Genomic DNA, 24513 nt, shown 5'->3' with positions numbered 1-24513 from the left:
TTCAAGCTGACGTCAGTCAAAGAAGAGGGGTTAGGGTGTAGCATGGGGTAACCCTTTCGCATGTGGTGGCGGGTGGGTATTTCGCTTCTCCTGCTGAAGTAGGGGGACACAATTTGAAGAACATCGGGTGACCTACATTTTATTCAGGTAAGAGGCGGTAACTCAGGACTTGTAAAACGATGTATTTAAAAGTATGGGGAAAGTTATCTACTCGATACAAATAAGCTACAGTATGTAATTGTAACGCACTAGTAGTGACACTATTATTGGATACAAAGTAGCCAACCCATCGTGGCATAAGTGCAATACACTGTTATAACCGGTTCATCATTTCCATTCCATACAAGCTTTGAAACGTTTTGACGATTTTGAGTTGTCCTGCTGCACTATTCTGTCAATGGAGATAGAGAGACCGAGGTATCGGTTCTGAAGATGATGCATGTTGAGTTATGTATTTGGCATGAATGGGACAGAAATACGATTTTCGAGCTCACCATCAATATTATTTTAGTGTTAACATTGTAGCCTTTTATTTTGTAAGCTACAGTATTAGGTAACAGTCTAATATCTGCACAGTAAGTGAAAAACACAATATTCTAAACTTTGCATTTCATGGTAAAAAAAAGTCAGTTTCAAGGAAGGATATATATGTACTTCAGCAAGTCTTTGTACTCTGTAATTCTAGTTTATGGTGTGAAAAAAACGGCACAATTATGTGGTCGTTCTTTTCCCCAAAACAAAGGTAATTGCTATACGGATTGAGACCCATGGCATTTAGCCAGCTGGACCAAACCCATGTATAGCTTGTGGTCTTTGGAATTCCTCCTTATGCAGTTCATGCTGTACCGTCACTAGAAATAATGTCTGGCTGCATGTCCCTATGTGTCTGCTTTGAGTTTGTTTTTGCAAGGGCTTTGTGCCTTTGCCGTAATCTTGAAGTCTATGTCTGGCTATGGAAACCACAGGCAACGTGTTGAAAGTTGTCCCATGTTGCTGGAATGCACAGGCTGGGCAGGGCTGAGTTGGCACACTGGTAGTGATGGGTCGTTCGCGAACGAACGGCTGCTTTTTCAGCTACAGACAACTATTATATTTAGATAAGTTACAAAAAACATTCTCTGAAGATGGTAATTCCTCACTGCAGGAACAGGCAGTGAGGAGAATAGTGCTGAGCGATTAGTGTTTTTTGAGGTCGGTTCGGTTTCGGTTCGATTATAAAAAAATTATCAAGACTTTCGGTTTCGATATTTTTTTACATTAAATGCACTACAAATTATGTGGGTTGAATGCTGTAACAACAAAGAATAAAACAATTCATCAAACTCCCATGATGGTAGTGACTGCACATAACTGCTTTCCTTATTAACCATCAGTTATTCACATTACTATGCAACAGGATTGGTTATGTTCCCATTTGCCACCGCAGAAATGTGTATTCGATGTTTATGTATTCCTATTGCTTGGTTGAATTTACATATCGATTAGGTGTTATGGCATTGGTCATGCTTGCAGATGGGGGATTTCCCGAAGGAAGTTCTTCCCAGTCTGATATTGACATGCAATACTGTATTCTATTTTCATATTTATTAATGTGTACGCCTGATATATAAAGTGCATTCAGAAAGTATTCAGAGCCCTTCCCTTTTTCCACATTTTGTTACATTACAGCCTTGTTAAAAAATGGATGAGAAAAAAAAATCCTCATCACAATACCCCATAATGACAAAGCGAAAACAGGTTTTTAGAAATTTTAGCAAATTTATAAAAAATAAAAACAGAAATACCTTATTTACACAAGTATTCAGACCCTTTGCTATGAGACTCTAAATAGAGCTCAGGTGCATCCTGTTTCCATTGATCATCCTTGAGATGTTTCTACAACTTGATTGGAGTCCACCTGTGGTAAATTCAATTGATTGGACATGATTTGGAAAGGCACACCACTGTCTCTTTAAGGTCCCACAGTTGACAATGCATGTCAGAGCAAAAACCAAGCCATGAGGTCAAAGGAATTGTCCGTAGAGCTCTGATACAGGATTGTGTCGAGGCACAGATCTGGGGAAAGGTACCAAAACATTTCTGTAGCATTGAAGCTCCTCAAGAACACAGTGGCCTCCATAATTCTTAAATGGAAGAAGTTTGGAACCACCAAGACTCTTCCTAGAGCTGGACGCCAGGCCAAACTGAGCAATTGGGGGAGAAGGGCCTTGGTAAGGGAGGTGACCAAGAACCTGATGGTCACTCTGACAGAGCTCCAGAGTTCCTCTCTGGAGATGGGAGAACCTTCCAGAAGGACAACCATCTCTGCAGCACTCTGCCAATCAGGCCTTTATGGTAGAGTGGCCAGACGGAAGCCACTCCTCAGTAAAAGGCACATGACAGCCTGCTTGGAGTTTGCCAAAAAGTACCCTAAAGGACTCTCAGACCATGAGAAACAAGATTCTCTGGTCTCATGAAACCAAGATTGAACTCTTTGGCCTGAATGCCAAGCATCACATCTGGAGGAAACCTGGCACCATCCCTACGGTGAAGTATGGTGGCAGACTAAATAGCCTTGGTTTCTCAAATGACTGCCTCGCCTGGTTCACCAACTACTTCTCAGATAGAGTTCAATGTGTCAAATCGGAGTGCCTGTTGTCTGGACCTCTAGCAGTCTCTATGGGGGTGCCACAGGGTTCAATTTTCGGGCAGACTCTATTCTCTGTGTATAATCAATGATGTCGCTCTTGCTGCTGGTGATCCACCTCTACGCAGACGACACCATTTTGTATACATCTGGCCCTTCATTGGACACTGTGTTAACAAACCTCCAAACGAGCTTCAATGCCATACAACACTCCTTCCGTGGCCTCCAACTGCTCTTAAACGCTAGTAAAACTAAATGCATGCTCTTCAATCAAACGCTGCTTGCACCCGCCTACCCGACTAAAATCACTACTCTCGGCGGGTCTGACTTAGAATATGTGGACAACTACAAATACCTAGGTGTCTGGTTAGACTGTAAACTCTCCTTCCAGACTCACATTAAGCATCTCCAATCCAAAGTTAAATCTAGAATCGGCTTCCTATTTCGCAACAAAGCCTCCTTCACTCATGCTGCTAAACATGCCCTCGTAAAACTGACTATCCTACCGATCCTTGACTTCGGCGATGTCATTTACAAAATAGCTTCCAACACTCTACTCAGCAAATTGGATGTAGTCTATCACAGTGCCATCCGTTTTGTCACCAAAGCTCCATATACTACTGTCATGCTCGTTGATAGACGGATCGGACCAAGGTGCAGCGTGGTATGCAAACATTTTCGTTTATTGACTGAACACAGATCAAAACAACAAAATACAAACAAACGTGAAATTCAACAGGCTGCACAACCGCTAACCAGAAACGGAAACAAGATCCCACAACTAAGGTAGGCAAAATGGCTGTCTAAGTATGATCCCCAATCAGAGACAACGATCGACAGCTGCCTCTGATTGGGAACCACACCCGGCCAACATAGAAATAGGAAATCTAGAATTCACACCCTGACCAAACCAACTAGAGAAAACAGGGCTCTCAAGGTCAGGGCGTGACAACTACCCACCATTGTGACCTGTACTCTCTCGTTGGCTGGCCCTCACTACATATTCGTCGCCAAACCCACTGGCTCCAGCTCATCTATAAATCCCTTCTAGGGAAATTCCTGCCTTTATCTTAGCTCATTGGTCACCATAGCAACACCCACCCATAGTATGCGTTCCAGCAGGTACATCTCACTGGTCATCCCCAAAGCCAACACCTCCTTTGGTCGCCATTCCTTCCAGTTCTCTGCTGCAAATGACTAGAACGAACTGCAAAAATCTCTGAAGCTGGAGACACTTATCTCCCTCACTATCTTTAAGCATCAGTTGTCAGAGCAGCTTACCGATCACTGCACCTGTACACAGCCCATCTGTAATTAGCCCACCCAACTACCTCATCCCCATATTGTTATTTACATTGTTATTTATTTTGCTAATTTGCACCCCAGTATCTCTATTTGCACATTATCTTCTGCACATCTATCACTCCAGTGTTAATACTAAATTATAATTGTAATTATTTTGCACTATGGCCTATTTATTGCCATACCTCCATAACTTACTACATTTGCACACACTGTATATAGATTTTCTATTGTGTTATTGACTGTACGTTTTGTTTATTCCATATGTAACTCTGTGTTGTTGTTTTTTCCGCACTGCTTTGCTTTATCTTGGCCAGGTTGCAGTTGTAAATGAGAACTTGTTCTCAACTGGCTTACCTGGTTAAATAAAGGTGAAATAAATAAATAAATGGTGGTGGCAGCATCAGGCTGTGGGGATGTTTTTCAACGACAGGGACTGGGAGACTAGTCAAGATCGAGGGAAAGATGAACGGAGCAAAGTACAGAGAGATCCTTGATGAAAACCTGCTCCAGAGCGCTCAGGACCTCAGACTGGGGCGAAGGTTCACCCTCCAAAAGGACAACGTCCCTAAGCACACAGCCAGGACAACGCAGGAGTTGCTTCAGGACAAAAGGCATTGTTTCTTGCCTTAAGCTGGGCATCATTCACAAGTGAAAATATATAATTCACAAGTGATATGTTAATATTGTCACCCATCAGACTATTCTTGATTTAATCTTGTCTTTACATATACTAAATAATATATGTGTGAAATTCGTTTTGATTTAGAATGGACCATTATCAATTCACCTGTCTCGAAACAGGGGCAGGGGGAAAAATACATGTCATCTCTGCACTTAAATAGCGAATGGAGGACGCTTTTCCTGTGGTTCATTTTCATACCAGCCAGGTAGGCTATGCACCTGTTGTAAAGGTAAGCAATGTGCTTAATATTAGCTTAATATTAGGAAAGTTGATAAATAAATATAGTATGCATAGCCTATAGAAAGCTGATGGGATCCTCCTCTTTTTAATAGAGACCATGACTCTGTTTTCTTGCGCAATTTCATAGCCTATAGAAATGTTGCGCTACATGAGCTCATGGGCTCTCATGAAGTGTTTGATTAGATTTTCGATTATATTTGCATTGATGTCAGAGTAATTAGAGGGACAATAGAGTGCTGAGTACCAGGCAGTTAGCAAGTTTGGTAGGCTACTAATGACCATCAGCAAGCAGCATCAGAACTTGGAGAAGCCTAATTACCATGACTAAACGGTCACTTGGAATTTGACTGCCTTGTGACCGCCGGTGTGGCCGTAATACGGTCAACACAACAGCCCTTCCCGATACCCCTTAAATGTGGAGAACTTTGAGTGTTTATCCCATGTTGCGTCCTGGGAGAAACCATACGCTTGCCCCACTATCACTGACAAAGACATTGGCATTGATGGTTACAATGTTTTTGGGTCAGATCGCAAATCTAAGGGTAGTGGTGTTGCTATATACAGTACCAGTCCCAGGTTTGGACACACCTACTCATTGAAGGCTTTTTCTTTATTTTTAGTATTTTCTACATTGTAGAATAATAGTGAAGACATCAAAACTATGAAATAACACATATGGAATCATGTAGTAACCAAAAAAGTGTTAAACAAATCAAAATATATTTTATATTTGAGATTCTTCAAATAGCCACCATTTGCCTTGATGACTGCTTTGCACACTCTTGGCATTCTCTCAACCAGCGTCATGAGGAATGCTTTTTCAACAGTCTTGAAGGAGTTCCCACACATGTAGTCCCATGTAGCTCAGTTGGTAGAGCATGGCGCTTGCAACGCCAGGGTTGTGGGTTCGTTTCCCACGGGGGGCCAGTATGAAAATGTATGCACTCACTAACTGTAAGTCACTCTGGATAAGAGCGTCTGCTAAATGACAAAAATGTAATGCTGAGCACTTGTTGGCTGCTTTTCCTTCACTCTGCAGTCCAACTCATCCCAAACCATCTCAATTGGGTTGAGGTCAGGTGATTGTGGAGGCCAGGTCATCTGATGCAGCACTCCATCACTCTCCTTGGTCAAATAGCCCTTACACAGCCTGGAGGTGTGTTTGGGTCATTGTCCTGTTGAAAAACAAATGATAGTCCCACTAAGCGCAAACCAGATGAGATGGCGTATCGCTGCAGAATGCTGTGGTATCCATGCTGGTTAAGTGTGCCTTGAATTCTAAATAAATCACAGACAGTGTCACCAGCAAAGCACCATCACACCTCCTCCTCCATGCTTCACGTTGGGAACCACACATGCAGAGATCATCCGTTCACCTACTCTGCGTCTCACAAAGACTTGGCGGCTGGAACCAAAAAGGACAGATTTCCACCGGTCTAATGTCCATTGCTCGTGTTTCTTGGCCCAAGCAAGTCTCTTCTTCTTATTGGTGTCCTTTAGTAGTGGTTTCTTTGCAGCAATTCGACAATGAAGGCCTGATTCACGTAGTCTCCTCTGAACAGTTGATGTTGAGATGTGTCTGTTACTTGAACTCTGTGAATAATTTATTTGGGCTGCAATCTGAAGTGCAGTTAACTCTAATGAACTTATCCTCTGCTGCAGAGGTATTAACTCTGGGTCTTCCTTTCCTGCGGCGGTCCTCATGAGAGCCAGTTTCATCATAGCGCTTGATGATTTTTGCGACTGCACTTGAAGAAACTTTAAAAGTTCTTGAAATTTCCAGAATTGACTGACTTTCATGTCTTAAAGTAATGATGGACTGTCATTTCTCTTTGCTTATTTGAGCTGTTCTTGCCATAATATGGACTTGGTCTTTTACCAAATAGGGCTATCTTCTGTATACCACCCCTACCTTGTCACAACACAACTGATTGGCTGAAACGCATTAAGAAGGAAATAAATTCCACAAATTAACTTTTAAGAAGGCACACCTGTTAATTGAAATGCATTCCAGGTGACTACCTCATGAAGCTGGTTGAGAGAATGCCAAGAGTGTGCAAAGCTGTCATCAAGGCAAAGGGTGGCTACTTTGAAGAATCTCAAATATAACATTTATTTGGATTTGTTTAACACTTTTTTGGTTACTACATGATTCCATATGTGTTATTTCATAGTTTCGATATCTTCACTATTATTCTACAATGTTGGAAAAAGTAAAAATAAAGAAAAACCCTTGAATGAGTAGGTGTGTCCAAATGTTTGACTGGTACTGTACATAAAATGTTTTCGGCGACCATTCTGACAAACCCAAGCAATTTGAACATCTGTCTTTGAATATAAATCTCTGCACATCCTCCAATCTTGTTGTCTCCTCCCATCTGCTATTGCTGGCTCTCTGGATTGTATTTTTGAATTATTATTAATACCTATAATCTTACTCAGATTGTTAACAATGTAACAAGGTTGAATGTAAAGTGTCCTCTAAAATCCTCTTTGATTGATCTAATTTTAACCAACACTCCACATCATTTTAATGCTTCTGGTGTTTTAGCAAATGTTTTAAGTGATCACTGGGCTGTTGCCCGTGTAAGGGATGGTAAAATTCCTACTCAGGGTTTTTAACATGGCCTGGAATAGAGTTGAATGCATCCCTGATGAATGAGCATTTTCTTACTTCCATAAAGCATTTTGGATATATGCAACAAGCATGCCCCTTTCAAACAACACAGAATTAAGGGCAGAGACAACCCTTGGTTCTCAGATGAACTATCTGAAATCATAAGGAAACGGAATGCTATGTGGGCTAAAGCAAGATGGTCTGATTCAGCTGATGATTGGATGGTTTTTCAACGCCTTCGTAATTAGTGTGTGGCTATGACACAAAAGCTGAAAGCAGACCTCTACCTCAAATCTACTGCTGATAATCGGAACTAATCCTTCCAACTTTTGGCAAGTAGTGAAAGGTTTAGAGTGCAAAAAAAATGCACAGCTCCCTTAACAACTGGTGGTTGACCTCTATTCTGAACTCTTTTAAATCAAAATGTTCTTGATGCAGGTGGATTATTTGATAGGGTTAAAGGTCAACATGAGTTCCTTGTGAAATTACCGAGCACTCCTTCTCCAGGTTCTCCTTCTCGCCCTTCTCTGTCTCAGAGGTGCGTAGAGCCCTGAAAGCAACTGGCCCTGATGATCTACTACAATAAACTGCAGACATCATTGCGCCCCCTTTTTGATTTTTGTCCATATCGCTCAGTTCTATTAGATATGTTTAACCTAATTTCAGACAGGTCCTTCTTTTAATCAATACACCATGGGAGTCTAATGATGGTGGTAGGAGTGCTGCAAATGCCTCCTGTGTTCTCCGAGTGTGTGTTGACTAGAGGGAAAGTCTCTGCTCTGCTCTGGACAGTTCATCATCCCAGCAGCCCTAAATCGTGACTCATAGCCTGCCTCCTTTCTTCCTCTCCATCGTCTTCCCCTTCCCAAAACCTTCATTGTGACTGTGTTTTTCACGATTCAATTGGGAATCACAGCCAGAAAACACCAGTGCATTTCACTCTCTCTCTCCCCTTACTCTCTCATTCACTAATCTCACGTTAGTATTGTATTGTGGTGGCTTTTGATCACTGGAAATGTAGAAAATACTGGAAAACACTGCTTAATCTCTCTGCTTGATTAGGAGGTCCCTTGCCAACCACATTCCCCCATGCACCTCTCTCCTGTGGAACAGAGCCCCAGGTGTGTAGTGAAATAGGCCCCTATGTTATTTTAGTCAAAGGCAATGAGGATACCGATAGTGGATGCAATACTGCTCCTGATCCTCATTATAGATTTTAAACCACAGACAACTATTGCGTCATCAAATATTCTTCTTATTTTCCATAGGAGAGAATTACAAATTGTCTGGTTTCTGTTTTTGTCTTAGTGTTGCTCAGTTTTTATCTGTCTCTGCCTGCCAGCAGTAGTGAATATGCACAGACATGCAAACCTCCCTTGTGTGTCTGTTAAATATTTGTCACTTCCTTTTGAAACTCTAAGCTGGTGCCTTACGGCAGCTTTTAATGTGTACCTTACTGAGCAGTATAGGTGATTAATTCCAGATTGTGGTGTTTAATCTATACGTTATAACACAGCAAATATACATGTTAGAGGCCTAAAATTGGTGTATTTAATCCATCTTAGATATGTAACTGCTTGACATGTCTCCATTATTCCCTTTGTCTCATTTCTGTTTGGGAGTAAGTGCCAGGGAAGCATAATAGTCTCTGTCTGGCTCTGACAATAGCCATTATAAATGGGATGGAGGGAGAAAGGGAGAGAATACTAAAGTCTAGATAGAGAGAAAGACGGGAACAACAAACCATTTTTCTTCATGTGTCATATGAAAGCCCATTTATTTTCTCTTTGTATACGTCAAAAGAGACATGGGGACCTTCCAAAATCCATCTGCAACTTTTCAGCAGGTGTTGGCTTCTATTGTAGTGCAACACTTGGGCCAATTGTTGTCATATTTATTATTTTATCAGCTAATAGAATTCCAATTATTTATTATTGTGGATGCTGGGCACAGGATGAATTATGCGACAATACCGACAGAGCAACCTAAGCATTTTATATATTCTGGCTAGATATTGTGCATTTGGAGAGGTCCTAGAACTTTCAAAGAACTTTATGAAAAAGTAATGAGAAAAAGATGATGGTCATTTTCTTCTCCAGGGGCACGAACTGGGACATGGTCGGCTTGGTTTAAAGACTGAAGGAGAGGGGAGTGAACTGGGACATGGTCGGCTTGGTTTAAAGACTGAAGGAGAGGGGAGTGAACTGGGACATGGTCGGCTTGGTTTAAAGACTGAAGGAAAAGGGAGTGAACTGGGACATGGTCGGCTTGGTTTAAAGACTGAAGAAGAGGGGAGTGAACTGGGACATGGTCGGCTAGGTTTAAAGACTGAAAGAGAGGGGAGTGAACTGGGACATGGTCGGCTTGGTTTAAAGACTGAAGGAGAGGGGAGTGAACTGGGACATGGTCGGCTTGGTTTAAAGACTGAAGGAGAGGGGCGCAAACTGGGACATGGTCGGCTTGGTTTAAAGACTGAAGGAGAGGGGAGCGAACTGGGACATGGTCGGCTTGGTTTAAAGACTGAAGGAGTGGGGAGTGAACTGGGACATGGTCGGCTTGGTTTAAAGACTGAAGGAGTGGGGCGCGAACTGGGACATGGTCGGCTTGGTTTAAAGACTGAAGGAGAGGGGAGTGAACTGGGACATGGTCTGCTTGGTCTAAAGACTGAAGGAGAGGGGAGTGAACTGGGACATGGTCGGCTTGGTTTAAAGACTGGAGAGGGGAGTGAACTGGGACATGGTCGGCTTGGTTTAAAGACTGAAGGAGAGGGGGTGACATCACTCTTTATCCCCTTCACTTTTGGAAGAAGGGGGGAGGAAGTAGGTGAGAGGTTGAGGGGTATGGAGGAGGGGGATTTATTTGGTGAAGTGAATTCCATCTGCAGATGGAGAGAAAGTAGAACGGTGGGCAAACTCATATTTTGGAGTGGCATAAGAGATTTTAGAAGACAGGAGGGTGTGAAAATGAAATGTTTTAGTAGATTTAAGTTTGTTTCATATTTGTTTGGGTTAACGTTGTGTGCCCACGTTTTTTTCTCTCACGCTGGTTTGGTTGTGAGCAATTACAGACTGGCAGGGAAACATGAGGGTGGACCTACATGCCATCACGCTGTCCCTCCCCCTCACCCCATCTCGCCACCAAACTCTGTTACTGTATGCATCTATTCTCTTGCTCGCTCTCTCTCTCTTTCTCTTTTTTCTCTCTCTCTTTTCTCTCCTCTCTCTAGCTCCATCTCTGTCAGTGGACACAGCATGACTGAGAGTAACCTCAGTGTCTGTTTCTGTTTAGCCAATCATGATTACTTCCGAGTCCCTCTCCCATAAACACCCCAGCCATTCATTCTCTTCTCAGTCCCCCCTGTCTGTCTGCTGAGTCTGAGGGCCAGGGTGCTTCGGCTGGGCTTTTTAAAATGATCAAAACGGGATGTTGCAGTATTTAGTTTTAGTGGCTACGTTTGTTTGTTATAATTTTGTTGTATTCATTTTGTGCTGTATAGGATTTCAGTCACTTGAATTCTTATTTGTACCATAAAGATTGACCTCTCTCAGCCCCTCTTGTCCCTGAAACTGACATGTAGAATAGTATTGTATAGGGGAGATGAGCTACTCTTTCCTGCATACAGCAGATGCTTTATGTTCTGTTTCTAAAGTACAATAGCACCTATGTGGACATCTTTTCACAAGTTTGTTAAGAATTCCTGGATGTAATTGCTTCCCCTTTCACTGTTACTCTCTCATTACATTTCTCTCATTCATTCAGGCAAATACACTCATATTCTCTCTCTCTTTTCCCTTTTTCTCTCTCAGCTATGCATTTTCAGGAGTGGTTACAGTCCCTTCACTCCAGTGGGGGGGTTCGAGGACCTGAGAGGGAGGACTTCTGGAGCCTTCTCCCCTCTTTCCCTTCGTCGTCCTCTTTCTCCCTCTCCTCCCTCTCTCTGTCCCCCTCCTCTCTGCTGGGTATAGGGGCTCTGGCCTCCCTCACTGCATACTGGCTGGTGACCCGCCCTCGGCCCATGCGTCCCCCCTGTGATCTGAATGCCCAGTCTATCGCTGTACAGGTGAGAGCATTATGTTCTGGAAGCTTTAAGGAGCAGATGAGTGAGAGATTAGTAAGAGTTATATTTATTCAGAACAGTCAAGTGCTTGTTTGTGTGAGGGATAGTAGTTGTATTCATCATAGTGTTTTGGATTGCAGTTATAATAACTAATTAACATTGATTACATCCCAAGCCCTGTTTATACCTGTCCTTTGTCCACATTCTGATTTTGCTGACATTTTTAGACAGGTGTAGATGATTAAAAGACGCATTGTGATCTGATTGTGATCAGATCTTCCTGACCACCTCCGGAGGTAGTCATACACCATTGTGTCTGGATATCTTACAAGTGTAGATTGATCTGGACAGTGAAACCATTTAAATAATCTTTATCCCACCCTCTAAAATCATTGACAGGTGACACATCAATATGTGTCTTAAAATAATTAAATACATATTATTTTGAAAGCATCTGTCAAATAATTTGCATACAGGGAGGGACCAGGATATGCGGTCACGATGGATGGATAAGAGACACATTTTACTCCCATGTGTAGGTGCAATGGCCACAATGTGGGCACAATCAGAATATAGATAAGATTTAAATTTTTTACATTTTAGTCATTTAGCAGACGCTCTTATCCAGAGCGACTTACAGTTAGTGAGTGCATGCATTTGTTTTCATACTGGTCCCCCGTGGGAAACGAAACCCACAACCCTGGCGTTGCAAACGCCATGCTCTACCAACTGAGCTACACGACAAAGGACACATGTTAGCCCTAGGTATAAACAAGGCTCTAGAGCTGAATAGGGAGAGTTTTTATGGAGTGTATGTGTTGCAGGGAGAGCCCAATTGGAGGCGTTCAGCTTTGCTCAAGGACGATGCCCTGTTGGAGTTCTACTATAATGACACCAGGACAGCCTATGACATGTTCCAGAGAGGATTGAGGGTGGCAGGTGAGCTGGCCGGACACAGTGGACTAACAGGCTAGTTAGGAGCAGACATGGGCTATTTACCAGACATGCCAGAGTGTACCTGACGAGATTGTGTTGGTGCACAGGGAACGGCCCATGCCTTGGCTTCAGGAAACCTGGGGAACCTTACCAGTGGATCTCCTACACTGAGGTCTGTGGATCTTTGGTCATTATTACTATGTACAATGAGAATACAAGGATATAATAAGTATACAAGCATACACGTATGCTCAAGCTCTATTCAAGGATTGTATTATTGTTTCTGTCTGATTGTCCTCTGTTTTAGGTGGCTGAACAGGCACAGGTGCTGGGCTCTGGGCTTTTGGGCAAAGGCTGCCAACCAAACCCTGAGCAGTATGTTGGAATATTTGCTCAGAACAGACCAGAGGTACAGAAGGCTACACATTCCTTCCCTGCTATTCTATGTAGTGAAATGCCATGATGTTTAACCCTAAGGCTTCTCTGTATGTTAGAGCACTGTCCCTGTAGAGACTCCAGCAATGTAGTGACCAAGCATCAGTTAGGAAGGAGTCTGGGATTTGTCGTTCTAATAGTGTTGCTCTGTCTCCCTCTGTTGGTGGCAGTGGATCATTTCAGAGCTGGCCTGCTACACCTTCTCTATGGCCGTGGTGCCCCTGTACGACACACTCGGAGAGGAGGCCATGGTGCATATCCTCAACCTGGGTAAGGCTGGAATACTCTGCTACAAGATGTATGGGTAAATGTATAATAACCAGTACACTCCCATACCACTGGCCTATAACTATTCATGTCGATTCTCGCTGTTTCACCTCCTAGCGGAGATCTCACTGGTGATCTGTGACAAGGAGGAGAAGGCAGAGTCCCTTCTGGGGAATAAGGAGAAAGGTGCGACACCCACTCTCTCCTGTCTGGTACTCTTTAATGCCTGCAGTGATGCCATAGTGGAGAGGGGGAAGAACTGTGGAGTGGAGATTCTAGAACTCAAACAGCTGATGGTGAGAAGAGGGTAGCTGCAGACAATGTAAAGATGATGAATTGCTAGAATAGATGCCTGCTTCTTTAGTTGTGATATTGGATCAACATGACAAACACAAGAGAGAAGTCCCTTTCACTGGGGTTAGAAGACATCTTGATTACCACAGACTATCACAGTGTGACATGACCCTGCATATTGCAGGTACTTGGACGACAGAACCTCAAAGATCCTGTGGTGAGTTTTCCTCTGTTGAATGTTGATAAGGTTTCATTGACAGTTTTTGTTGCTTCATTGCTGTTTTCGATCCTGCTGTCGTTCATCTGTGTCTATTTGTTGCAGCCACCGAAACCCCAGGACCTGGCAGTCGTGTGCTTCACCAGTGGAACCACAGGTACCATTTGTTTTTATAGATCTCTGTGAGTCCTCAAGTAGCCTACCCCCACTACCCTGCATGTTAATCATATACTAAAGCATTTACCCACACTACTAGAGATGTGCCCATGGGGGCCCACTGACAACCTCTCATTATGTTATGAGATGAATTCTTGTGGTACACAGAGCAGTGCAGTAATGCCCTCCTCCAAACTAAACTGCGTTCTGTTTATTTGGCCAGGAAAGCCGAAGGGAGCCATGATCACCCACGGCAACATCGCCTCCAACTCCTCCTCTGTTATTAAGATCCTGGAGGTCTGTTCTGGCTCCCTCCGTCTGAAATCCAGAAAGAGTTTCATGGCTAGCTCCATTTTCTCTCTATTTATCTTACTCCATCTCTCGTTCCATCTCTCTCAATCTGTTCCTTTGATAAATGGGATGTTTAATAGAAATAGTTTACCCATTATTGTCCTTGTAAAAGATACACTGCACATCTAATTGCTGTTGTAAAATCTAGATTGCATATTAAATTGGTTGTATGCCATCTCTATTCTATTATCCATTGTGTAACTGTTTTATGCATCAATTCCTTCTCTCCATTTCACAGGGGTCATTTTTTATTCGTCAAGAAGACGTGTCAATCTCTTACTTGCCTCTTGCCCACATGTTTGAGAGGATGATTCAGGTAGCTCACTCTCTTTTGATTACAATAATACATGTATGTGTCTGTCTTGGGGACTCTGCATGTCAGACAGTTCTTTAAATGCTCCTATGTCTGTCTCAGGTGTCCATGTTCTGTCATGGGGCCAGGGTAGGATTCTACCAGGGGGATATCTCCCTGCTCATGGACGATATAAAGACTCTGAAACCCACTTTCTTCCCAGTGGTGCCTCGCCTACTCAACCGCATCTACGACAAGGTCAGTCCAAATCCTATGATACCAACCATAACATTTAAAAAAAATGTAGCCTTACTTTTATTTGCTATGCTCTCTTCTGTGTGTGCATGCATGTCTATGTGTAGATCTTAGGCTCTGTGACGTCCCCATTGCGCCGGGCAGTGCTGCACTATGCAGTGAGGAGGAAGCAGGCTGAGCTCAGCAGTGGGGTGGTACGTAACAACAGTCTGTGGGACAGGCTGGTATTCAACAGGATTCAGGTCAGTTACTGAACACATTGAACGTGGCCCAACGTCTGCCCTTTCAGAAAACTCTATTTGTTAGACGTAATGGAATTCTATTTGTTTTCCATGTGTTTCAGGCTAATTTAGGAGGTAATCTGAGGTTCATCCTGACCGCCTCGGCCCCCATCTCCCCCACCGTGCTCTCCTTCCTCAGGGCCACCCTCGGCTGTCTGGTGAGAATGACTGCCTGGAGCTCAGACTAAGTGTGTGTGTTTATGTGTTTATTTCTGATGGGAGTGTGGGTGTGTGAGGTTTAATGATGTGGAATGTTCCTGCTGCTCTGTGCAGATCTTCGAGGGTTACGGGCAGACTGAATGCACAGCAGGCTGCACCTTCTCCATGCCAGGAGACTGGAGTGCAGGTAAGGGGTTGACTCTCTGACAATGGGAAACTATCCACGTCATATCTGGAGACAACTAGTCATTGATCCCAGTGTCTGCGTGTTGGTTATACTCTGAAACTCTCTGTGTGTGTGTGTGTGTGTGTGTGTGTGTGTGTGTGTGTCTCAGGCCATGTTGGCGCTCCCCTGCCCTGTGCAATGGTGAAGTTGGTTGACATCCCTGATATGAACTATTATGCCAAGAACGGAGAAGGAGAGGTGAGGTGGTTAAAAAGCATCATGGTATTACTGTGTTTTCTACAACATAGTGAGTCAGAGATAGTTACCCAGAAAAAATGTATCCCTCTGGCTGTTGTGTATCGTATGTTGTTGTTATATTAATAATATAATAATATTATATTATATTATATTAACCCATTTAATCCCACCGGTCACAATAGTGAGATTTTTTGGGGGGACTTTACAGGCTCTAGAGAAGTTAAAGTTGTATTTATCAACAAATAGGTAATATATTATGCATTATAAAGGTGTCTAGTATGATTCAGAGAAGTTTCGTATGATTTCTCAAAATGGTCACAAGTCCACAAGCATACATCATCAAGGCGCACTTTTACAGACGAATTTGGCACCAGAATTCTGTATTCAACAGATACATTGTTGAAATGTTTTTATATTTTCTTTGTAAATGTAATGTTTAAAGGGTCTAGTTTGCATACAGTATATGCCTTCATTTTCAATACAGTCAATCCATGATGCTCATGACATATAAAAATATCTTAGCGGTCACATTTGTGACCAATGCGAAAATACATTTACTCTAACTTTATATACAGTGAATTCAGTAAGTATTCAGACCCCTTAACTTTTTCCACAATTTGTTACGTTACAGCCTTATTCTAGAATGGATTAAATAGTTTTTTCCCCCTCATCAAACTACACACAATACCCCATAATGGCAAAGCATGAAATATCACATTTGCATAAGCATTCAGACCCTTTACTCAGTACTTTGTTGAAGCACCTTTGGCAGCGATTACAGCCTCGAGTCTTCTTGGCTATGACGCTACAAGCTTGGCACACCTGGATTTGGGGAGTTTCTCCCATTCTTCTCTGCAGATCCTCTCAAGCTCTGTCAGGTTGGATGGGGAGCGTTGCTGCACAGCTATTTTCAGGTCTCTCCAGAGATGTTCGATTGGGTTCAAGTCCGGGCTCTGGCTGGGCCACTCAGAGACTTGTCCCGAAGCCACTACTGCGTTGTCTTGGCTGTGCGCTTAGGGTCGTTGTCCTGTTGGAAGGTGAACCTTCGCCGCAGTCTGAGGTCCTAAACTACAAAACAAAAAACAGAGAGCAGCACCAACGGACAGGCGTACAATAACACACAAACTAACCAACACAAAGCAGGCAACTTATAGGACACATAATCAGACACAAACGGACACAGGTGCAATAGACAGACAAAACCAATCTAACATCGAAACATCTAACGGTGGTAGCTAATACTCCGGGGACGGCGAACGCCGAAGCCTGCCCGAGCAAGGAGGAGGAGCAGCCTCGGCAGAATCCGTGACAGTACCCCCCCCCCCTTGACACGCGGCTCCAGCCGTGCGCCGACCCCGGCCTCGGGGACGACCAGGAGGACGCGGAGCCGGGCGCGTGGGATGACCACGGTGGAACTCAGTCAGGAGAGATGGATCTAGGATATCCCTCCTAGGCACCCAGCACCGTTCCTCCAGACCGTACCCCTCCCACTCCACGAGATACTGGAGACCCCCCATCCGACGTCTCGAGTCCAAGATGGTCCTGACCGTGTACGCCGGAGCTCCCTCGATGTCCAGTGGGGGCGGAGGGGTCTCTCCTATCTCACCTTCCTGGAGTGGACCAGCTACCACCGGCCTGAGAAGAGACACATGGAACGAGGGGTTAATATTCTTATAATCAATAGGCAGTTGTAACCTGTAACACACCTCGTTCAATCTCCTCAGGACTTTAAAAGGCCCCACAAACCGCCGACCCAGCTTCCGGCAGGGCAGGCGGAGGGGCAGGTTTCGAGTCGAGAGCCAGACTCGATCTCCCGGTGCGTACACCGGACCCTCACTGCGGTGGCGATCGGCGCTCGCCTTCTGTCGACGGATAGCCCGCTGCAGATGGACATGAGCAGCGTTCCACATCTCCTCCGAGCGCCGAATCCACTCATCCACCGCAGGAGCCTCGATCTGGCTCTCGTGCCATGGTGCCAGAACCGGCTGATACCCTAACACACACTGGAAAGGGGTTAGATTGGTGGAGGAGTGGCGGAGAGAGTTCTGTGCCATCTCTGCCCAGGGGATATACCTTGACCACTCCTCCGGCCGGCCCTGGCAATAGGACCTCAGAAACCTACCCACATCCTGGTTGACTCGTTCTACCTGCCCATTGCTCTCTGGGTGGTAACCCGAGGTAAGGCTCACCGAGACCCCCAAGCGTTCCATGAACGCCCCCCAGACTCTGGAGGTGAACTGGGGACCTCGGTCAGACACTATATCCTCGGGAACCCCATAGTGCCGGAAAACGTGGGTAAATAGGGCCTCAGCGGTCTGTAGGGCAGTAGGGAGACCCGGCATTGGGAGGAGACGACAAGCCTTGGAAAACCGATCCACAACGACCAAAATGGTGGTATTCCCCTGGGAGGGGGGAAGGTCGGTTACAAAATCCACCGAGAGGTGGGACCATGGTCGTTGTGGAACGGGCAGGGGATGTAACTTTCCCCTGGGTAGGTGTCTAGGCACCTTACACTGGGCGCACACCGAGCAGGAGGAGACATAAACCCTCACATCCCTAGCTAACGTTGGCCACCAGTATTTCACGCTAAGGCAGTGCACTGTCCGGCCAATACCTGGATATCCAGAGGAGGGTGATGTATGAGCCCAATAAATAAGGCGATCACGAACCTCGAGCGGAACGTACGTCCGCCCCACAGGACACTCTGGGGGAGTAGGGTCGGGACGCAATGCCCGCTCGATCTCCGCATCGACCTCCCACACCACCGGAGCCACCAGACAAGACTCCGGCAGTATGGGAGTAGGCTCAATGGACCTCTCCTCTGTGTCATACCACCGGGACAGGGCGTCTGCCTTACCGTTCTGGGACCCTGGGATGTATGTGATCTTAAAAACAAACCGGGTCAGGAACATGTTCCACCTAGCCTGACGAGGGTTTAATCTCCTAGCTGCCCGGATGTACTCCAGGTTACGGTGGTCAGTCAGAATGAGGAAAGGGTGTTGAGCCCCCTCAAGCCAATGCCTCCACACCTTTAGGGCCTGAACCACAGCTCCCTGTCCCCTACGTCATAATTACGCTCCGCCGGGCTGAGCTTCTTAGAATAAAACGCACAGGGGCGGAGTTTAGGTGGCGTGCCGGACCGTTGCGACAAAACTGCCCCAATACCGGCCTCGGACGCGTCTACCTCAACTTGGAATGGTAAAGCGGGGTCCGGATGCGCCAGCACCGGAGCCGAAGTGAACAGGTTCTTCAGTTTTAAAAAATGCCCTGTCCGCTTCAGCTGACCACTGCAAACGCACCGGGCCCCCCTTTAGCAGGGACGTAATGGGAGCTGCCACCTGTCCAAAGCCCCGGATAAACCTCCGGTAGTAATTAGCAAAACCCCAAAACTGCTGCACCTCTTTTACAGTGGTTGGAGTTTGCCAATTACGCACGGCCGACACACGGTCAACCTCTATCTTCACACCAGACGCGGACAATCGATAACCCAAAAAGGAGATGGACTCCTGGAAAAACAAGCATTTCTCTGCCTTGACATACAAGTCATGCTCCAACAGCCTCCTCAACACTCGGCGCACCAGGGCTACATGCTCGGCTCGTGTAGAAGAGTACACTAGGATGTCGTCGATGTATACTACCACACCCTGCCCATGCATGTCCCGGAAAATCTCGTCCGCAAAGGCTTGGAAGACTGAAGGAGCATTCATTAACCCGTATGGCATGACGAGATACTCGTAATGACCCGAGGTGGTGCTAAATGCTTTTTTCCATTCATCCCCCTCCCTAATGCGCACCAAATTGTACGCGCTCCTGAGATCCAACTTTGTGAAGAACCGCGCTCCGCGTAATGACTCAGTCATAGTCGCAATCAGAGGAAGAGGATAACTGTACTTAACCGTGATCTGATTGAGACTACGGTAATCAATACACGGGCGCAAACCCCGTCCTTCTTCTTCACAAAGAAGAAACTCGAGGAAACCGGGAAGTGGAGGACCGTATGTATCCCTGTTCCAAGGACTCGGCTATGTAAGTCTCCATAGCCGCTGTCTCCTCTTGAGACAGGGGATACACACGGCTCCGCGGAAGTGCCGCTCCTGTTTGGAGATCTATCGCACAATCCCCCTGTCTATGAGGTGGCAGCCGTGTTGCCCTAGTCTTGCTGAACACAAGTGCTAAATCCTCAAAATTCACGATCAACAAAATTCCCAGCTACGCCTGAATCTACTAGCGCCTTATGCTGGGAATGAGGTGCCACCTGTGGAAATCTCACAGGTATACACAGGTGACCAACAGAGAGCTCTGGGTAAGTGGGGCGCCTACTCACCTGAAATGACTCCCCAGTGCGTGACCTGTTGTCCCCTCTCCCAGGAGACCCTCCCCAGCACCTAGCCGCAGTGTGCCCTCCACGGCCACAGTTGGTGCAGGGGACGGCCCCCCTCGGGTTCTCTCTCCTCCTCTCCCTAGCGCCAGCACCCCCGAGCTCCATGGGAATCGGCTCGGAGGTGCTGGAGGGCGGAATGGACGACCCCCATTCGGGACGTCCGCGGGTAGCCAGCAGGGTGTCGAGACGGATGGAAATGTCCACCAACTGGTCGAAGGATAGGTTGGTGTCCCTGCAGGCCAGCTCACGACGAACGTCCTCTCGTAGGCTGCACCGATAATGGTCGATGAGGGCCCTCTCATTCCACACCGCATCCGCCGCTAAAGTCCGGAACTCCAGGGCGAACTCCTGTGCACTCCTCTTCCCCTGTCGGAGGTGGAACAGACGCTCCCCCGCCGCCTTCCCCTCAGGTGGATGATCGAACACAGCCCTGAAGCGACGGGAGAACTCCGCGTAGGTGATGGTGGCGGCGTCTATTCCCCTCCATTCGGCGTTGGCCCACTCCAACGCCTTGCCGGATAGACAGGAGATGAGGGCGGAGACGCTCTCGTATCCCGAGGGCGCCGGGTGTATGGTGGCCAGGTAGAGTTCCACCTGCAGGAGAAACCCCTGACACCCGGCTGCGGTACCATCATATGCCCTCGGGAGCGAGAGCCGAATGCCACTGGGTTCCGGTGCTGGGAGAGGAGGACTGGCCAATGGTGATGGTAAGGTGTGCGAAGGCGTGGGCACCTCTCCAGTGACCAAACGGCGCAGAGTGTTGGACACCTCGTTCATGGCGGCCCCAAGTTGCCGGATCATGGTGTCTTGATCGCTGATCCGATCCTCCAGCGACTTGGGTGCCGCCGCTGCTCCTGCTGACTCCATAGTGGTGTGTTATTCTGTCAAGGGCTGATGTAAATGTGGTGTGGGAGTCAGGCGCAGGACACTGAAGCTTAGTCCAACAGACTTTACTAGTAAACACTAGGCAAAAATACAAACAACGGCCTCAACACAAAACAGAGGCGAGCGATTACGCAAACTGTGCGTAAACTACAAAACAAAAAACAGAGAGCAGCACCAACGGACAGGCGTACAATAACACACAAACTAACCAACACAAAGCAGGCAACTTATAGGACACATAATCAGACACAAACGGACACAGGTGCAATAGACAGACAAAACCAATCTAACATCGAAACATCTAACGGTGGTAGCTAGTACTCCGGGGACGGCGAACGCCGAAGCCTGCCCGAGCAAGGAGGAGGAGCAGCCTCGGCAGAATCCGTGACAATATTTTGTTATTTCAGGTGGAATTGGCCATATATAGACCCATAAACTGAATTAGTATAATAACTTAACACATATTGAATGTCAATAGGTTTGTTTAGTGTCTCTTGCACAATGGTAGACCTTGTTTATGTGAGTTGCGCTGATTAGACACAAGGGTAGACCTGCTTTATCAGAGTATTGGGACATAGCCATAGGTGTAAAACTGGTTTCCAAATCTAGATTGGATTAGACATGCAGGTGTACACCTGGTCTGTAAGAATATTAGTGTAGACCTGGATTTTATGAATGTTGAGGCTTGGACACTGGGGTAGACCTGTTTTATATGAGTATGCCCATGGGTTTACCTGGTTTATATGAGTAATGGTGTGTAAGGATACACAAGGCTCCTACAGGTAATGGGTCTGGATGGACGTCTATTGCCCATTCAAATCCTTTCTGGCAACAAGTTTGTGGTAGGAAAAAAGTGAATGGGTCTGTGGTACATGTGTTATACCACTATGCAATGAGTTTATGAAATGATTAGCATATACAGGTCAGAGGTCACAGGACTAAGATAAGCAAATAACAGGGTTTGGGTGTGCAGCGAATAGCTGGATATAGGTTATTGTTGGTGACTTGGGGAATGCATGCCTAAGGAAAGTGGTTAACAGGGCTGAGATAGGCAAGTAACAGGGATGAGGTGTATTGGCAAAGGAACTGGGGTCTATGAGTAACAAATAGGGCATTTAGGGCTAGGATATGGGTGTATCGGTACTTGATTGTGTCAATATAAGGATATTGGCATGTGGGTGAGGATATGGGGGTAACAGGGCTGAGGTATATAGATATTGGGGCTGAGGAATAGGGGTAAATGTCTGTTAATGTTATAATAGGCAGAGCACCGTATGTTCCCATCGGTCACAATTGTGGCCGAGAATAAAACATACTTTTCAATATATATACTATATATATATATATATATATATATATATTTATTTATTTATAATAAAAAAATAAAATAAAAGCAAATGGATTACATGTTAGGGTTAGTAATGGCATTATATTTGCAGAGTGACATGTCTGTGAAAAATGTGGGAACAAATGGATTAACACTGTTCCTACCTTTCTGCTTTGTTAGATCTGTATCCGTGGCCACAGTGTGTTCCGGGGGTACCTGAAGGATGAGGAGAAAACAGCAGAGGCCCTGGATAGTGATGGCTGGCTGCACAGTGGAGACGTGGGCCAGTGGCTACTGGTGAGCTGGGTTACAATATAGGACAAAATATGATCACTAGATACTCCAGTCAGTCAAGTCATATACATTTGTATGTGAATGTGTGTCCATATGTTTTCCTGTTAGAACGGGACACTTCGCATCATAGACAGGAAGAAGCACATCTTCAAGCTGTCCCAGGGAGAGTACATTGCCCCTGAAAGGATTGAGAACGTCTACATGCGTTGTGTCCCTGTGCTACAGGTGTTTGTGCATGGTGACAGCCTAAAGGTATTTGAGATACCGGTACTCTTATATTCACTATCAGAGGATAGTCCTTTTTTGGGACATACCATCATTCTCACAAACACTGTTTTATGTTCTGTTTCCAGTCTCACCTGATTGGTATTGTTGTGCCAGACCCAGAAGTGTTTAATGACTGGGTTAAGGAGAGGGGAATAATAGGATCCTACAAGGAGCTCTGCCAGCATCCAGTATGTGACGTCACCGTAGCTCACACAATAGGCCATCTGCATCTTTACAATGTGTGCTGTTGTTGGATTGTATCAACTCCAAAGGGACTGATTGAAATCTTGTCTCACTACAGGATGTGAAGAAAGCAGTGTTAGAAGACATGACAGCCGTAGGGAAGGAAGCTGGGCTGAAGTCTTTTGAGCAGGTGAGGAATCTTGAACATGAATACATTGACTTCATACTTGTAACAAATGGTGCCATGGTATATGAAGACATAAAACATGGTGTAACAGGAAACTGAATACAACATAAAGACATCAACACTGATAGTTTTGCCATCTCTTTCCTCTCTGTCAGGTGAAGGACCTGCACCTGCATCCAGAGATGTTCAGTGTTAGCAACGGCCTCCTCACCCCCACTCTGAAGAGCAGACGAGTGGACATCCGCAGGGTCTTCCAGGAACAGATCACAAACATGTACAGCACAACAGCCATCTTGTAGATCTCTATCCAATGTAACACACTCACACACACTCCACTGTCATTTACATGAACTGTTTGTTTCCTGTCACTAGACAGAGATATGCAGTTTGCTGGATCTCATGGTCTATAGTACTAAAAACTGAGCATGTAGCCAAGACAATAGACATTCCTACAGTACTTAGCTCAAATACTATCAGACATGTTTGGTACGGTTTCAGGGGATTTCAGTTCGACACCACTAGCATCCATGCTGCTTCTTGTACATACTGTACATCAGTATGTTAAATGTATTTTCATTGTTTACATATCATAGACAGAGAGGAACAACATTGAATGGGACCAAACAATTTTTGCTCCAATGTTGTCCACGCAGAAAACCTAGCCATAGAAATAGCTACAGCTCCACTGTAGAGAGCAGTGGGCAAGTAGACACTAGCTGGGCCTGTTAATGGCCTCCTGGATCACACTTCCATTTTCTGATTTATATTTTGGCATCTAAACCTCTGGAAGGCTGCTTCTTGCAGTGTATATTACTTACTTTAGTGTTCTCAGTGAAACAGTGACTGAGTTACAGTAGCTTTGAACAAGGGATATCTGCAGTGGCTCATTCCAAATCACAGACCACCGTCCTTTCTCCAAGGTTATATGAGGGATTAAACTGAAACGTTACCCTTGATATCATTTATGTAGTTGCCATTAAATAGTCAATTTGTAAATGGGAAGTATATTTTGAGCTGTAAACATTGAGAATGTTGATGAAATATGCTGACTGGGCACTATTTTAACTAACAATTCCCAAAAATGTAGAAATATTATTGTATGTTGTTTTCCTGAATAAAGAAATCATGATGATTGTCATTATTCAGTTTCATGTAGTTGAAGTGCATGATGTGGTATATGATGAATTGTGGCAATTACTGCTGTCAACAAAGAGTCCGTTATGCTGCATCATGTTAGAAGTTTTATTCATACCACGAGGTTACAGCATAAATTACAGACACGCGTTGTCCGGAGAACGACTCGCCAGATTGTTATGCTCGTTCTAACGTCTCACCGTTTAACCCCTATTTATAAACACTGCTGCCCCCTCTTCTGGCCAATCACCAGTCTCCCCT

The 24513-nt window shown here is 45.2% G+C and overlaps 1 protein-coding gene across 3 annotated transcripts; it reads left to right on the top strand.

Moving 5' to 3' along the window:
* Window positions 1-59: 59 nt before the first annotated feature.
* On the top strand, window positions 60-24259 carry LOC121530875 (long-chain-fatty-acid--CoA ligase 1-like). 3 transcript variants are annotated; one of them, XM_045226897.1, is made up of 21 exons: window positions 60-147; window positions 11277-11530; window positions 12352-12466; window positions 12571-12635; window positions 12771-12872; window positions 13069-13168; window positions 13283-13461; window positions 13644-13676; window positions 13782-13833; window positions 14056-14129; window positions 14422-14499; window positions 14599-14733; window positions 14838-14924; window positions 15074-15169; window positions 15285-15357; window positions 15506-15594; window positions 22368-22484; window positions 22590-22733; window positions 22835-22936; window positions 23050-23121; window positions 23274-24259. In XM_045226897.1, the coding sequence occupies exons 2-21, from the start codon at window positions 11279-11281 to the stop codon at window positions 23415-23417; spliced, it is 2109 nt and encodes a 702-aa protein (XP_045082832.1). In that variant the 5' UTR covers window positions 60-147; window positions 11277-11278; the 3' UTR covers window positions 23418-24259. The 3 variants fall into 3 exon arrangements, with proteins under 3 accessions (XP_045082832.1, XP_045082831.1, XP_045082833.1); XM_045226896.1 differs by having other exon boundaries at window positions 14838-14972; XM_045226898.1 differs by lacking the exons at window positions 22590-22733; window positions 22835-22936 and having other exon boundaries at window positions 14838-14972.
* The last annotated feature ends 254 nt before the right edge of the window (window positions 24260-24513 follow it).

Source organism: Coregonus clupeaformis, chromosome 18 (assembly GCF_020615455.1).
Source record: "Coregonus clupeaformis isolate EN_2021a chromosome 18, ASM2061545v1, whole genome shotgun sequence".
Taxonomy (NCBI): Eukaryota; Metazoa; Chordata; class Actinopteri; order Salmoniformes; family Salmonidae; genus Coregonus; species Coregonus clupeaformis.
The sequence above is the reverse complement of the archived record's forward strand: the minus strand, read 5'-3'. Positions and strand labels throughout refer to the sequence as shown.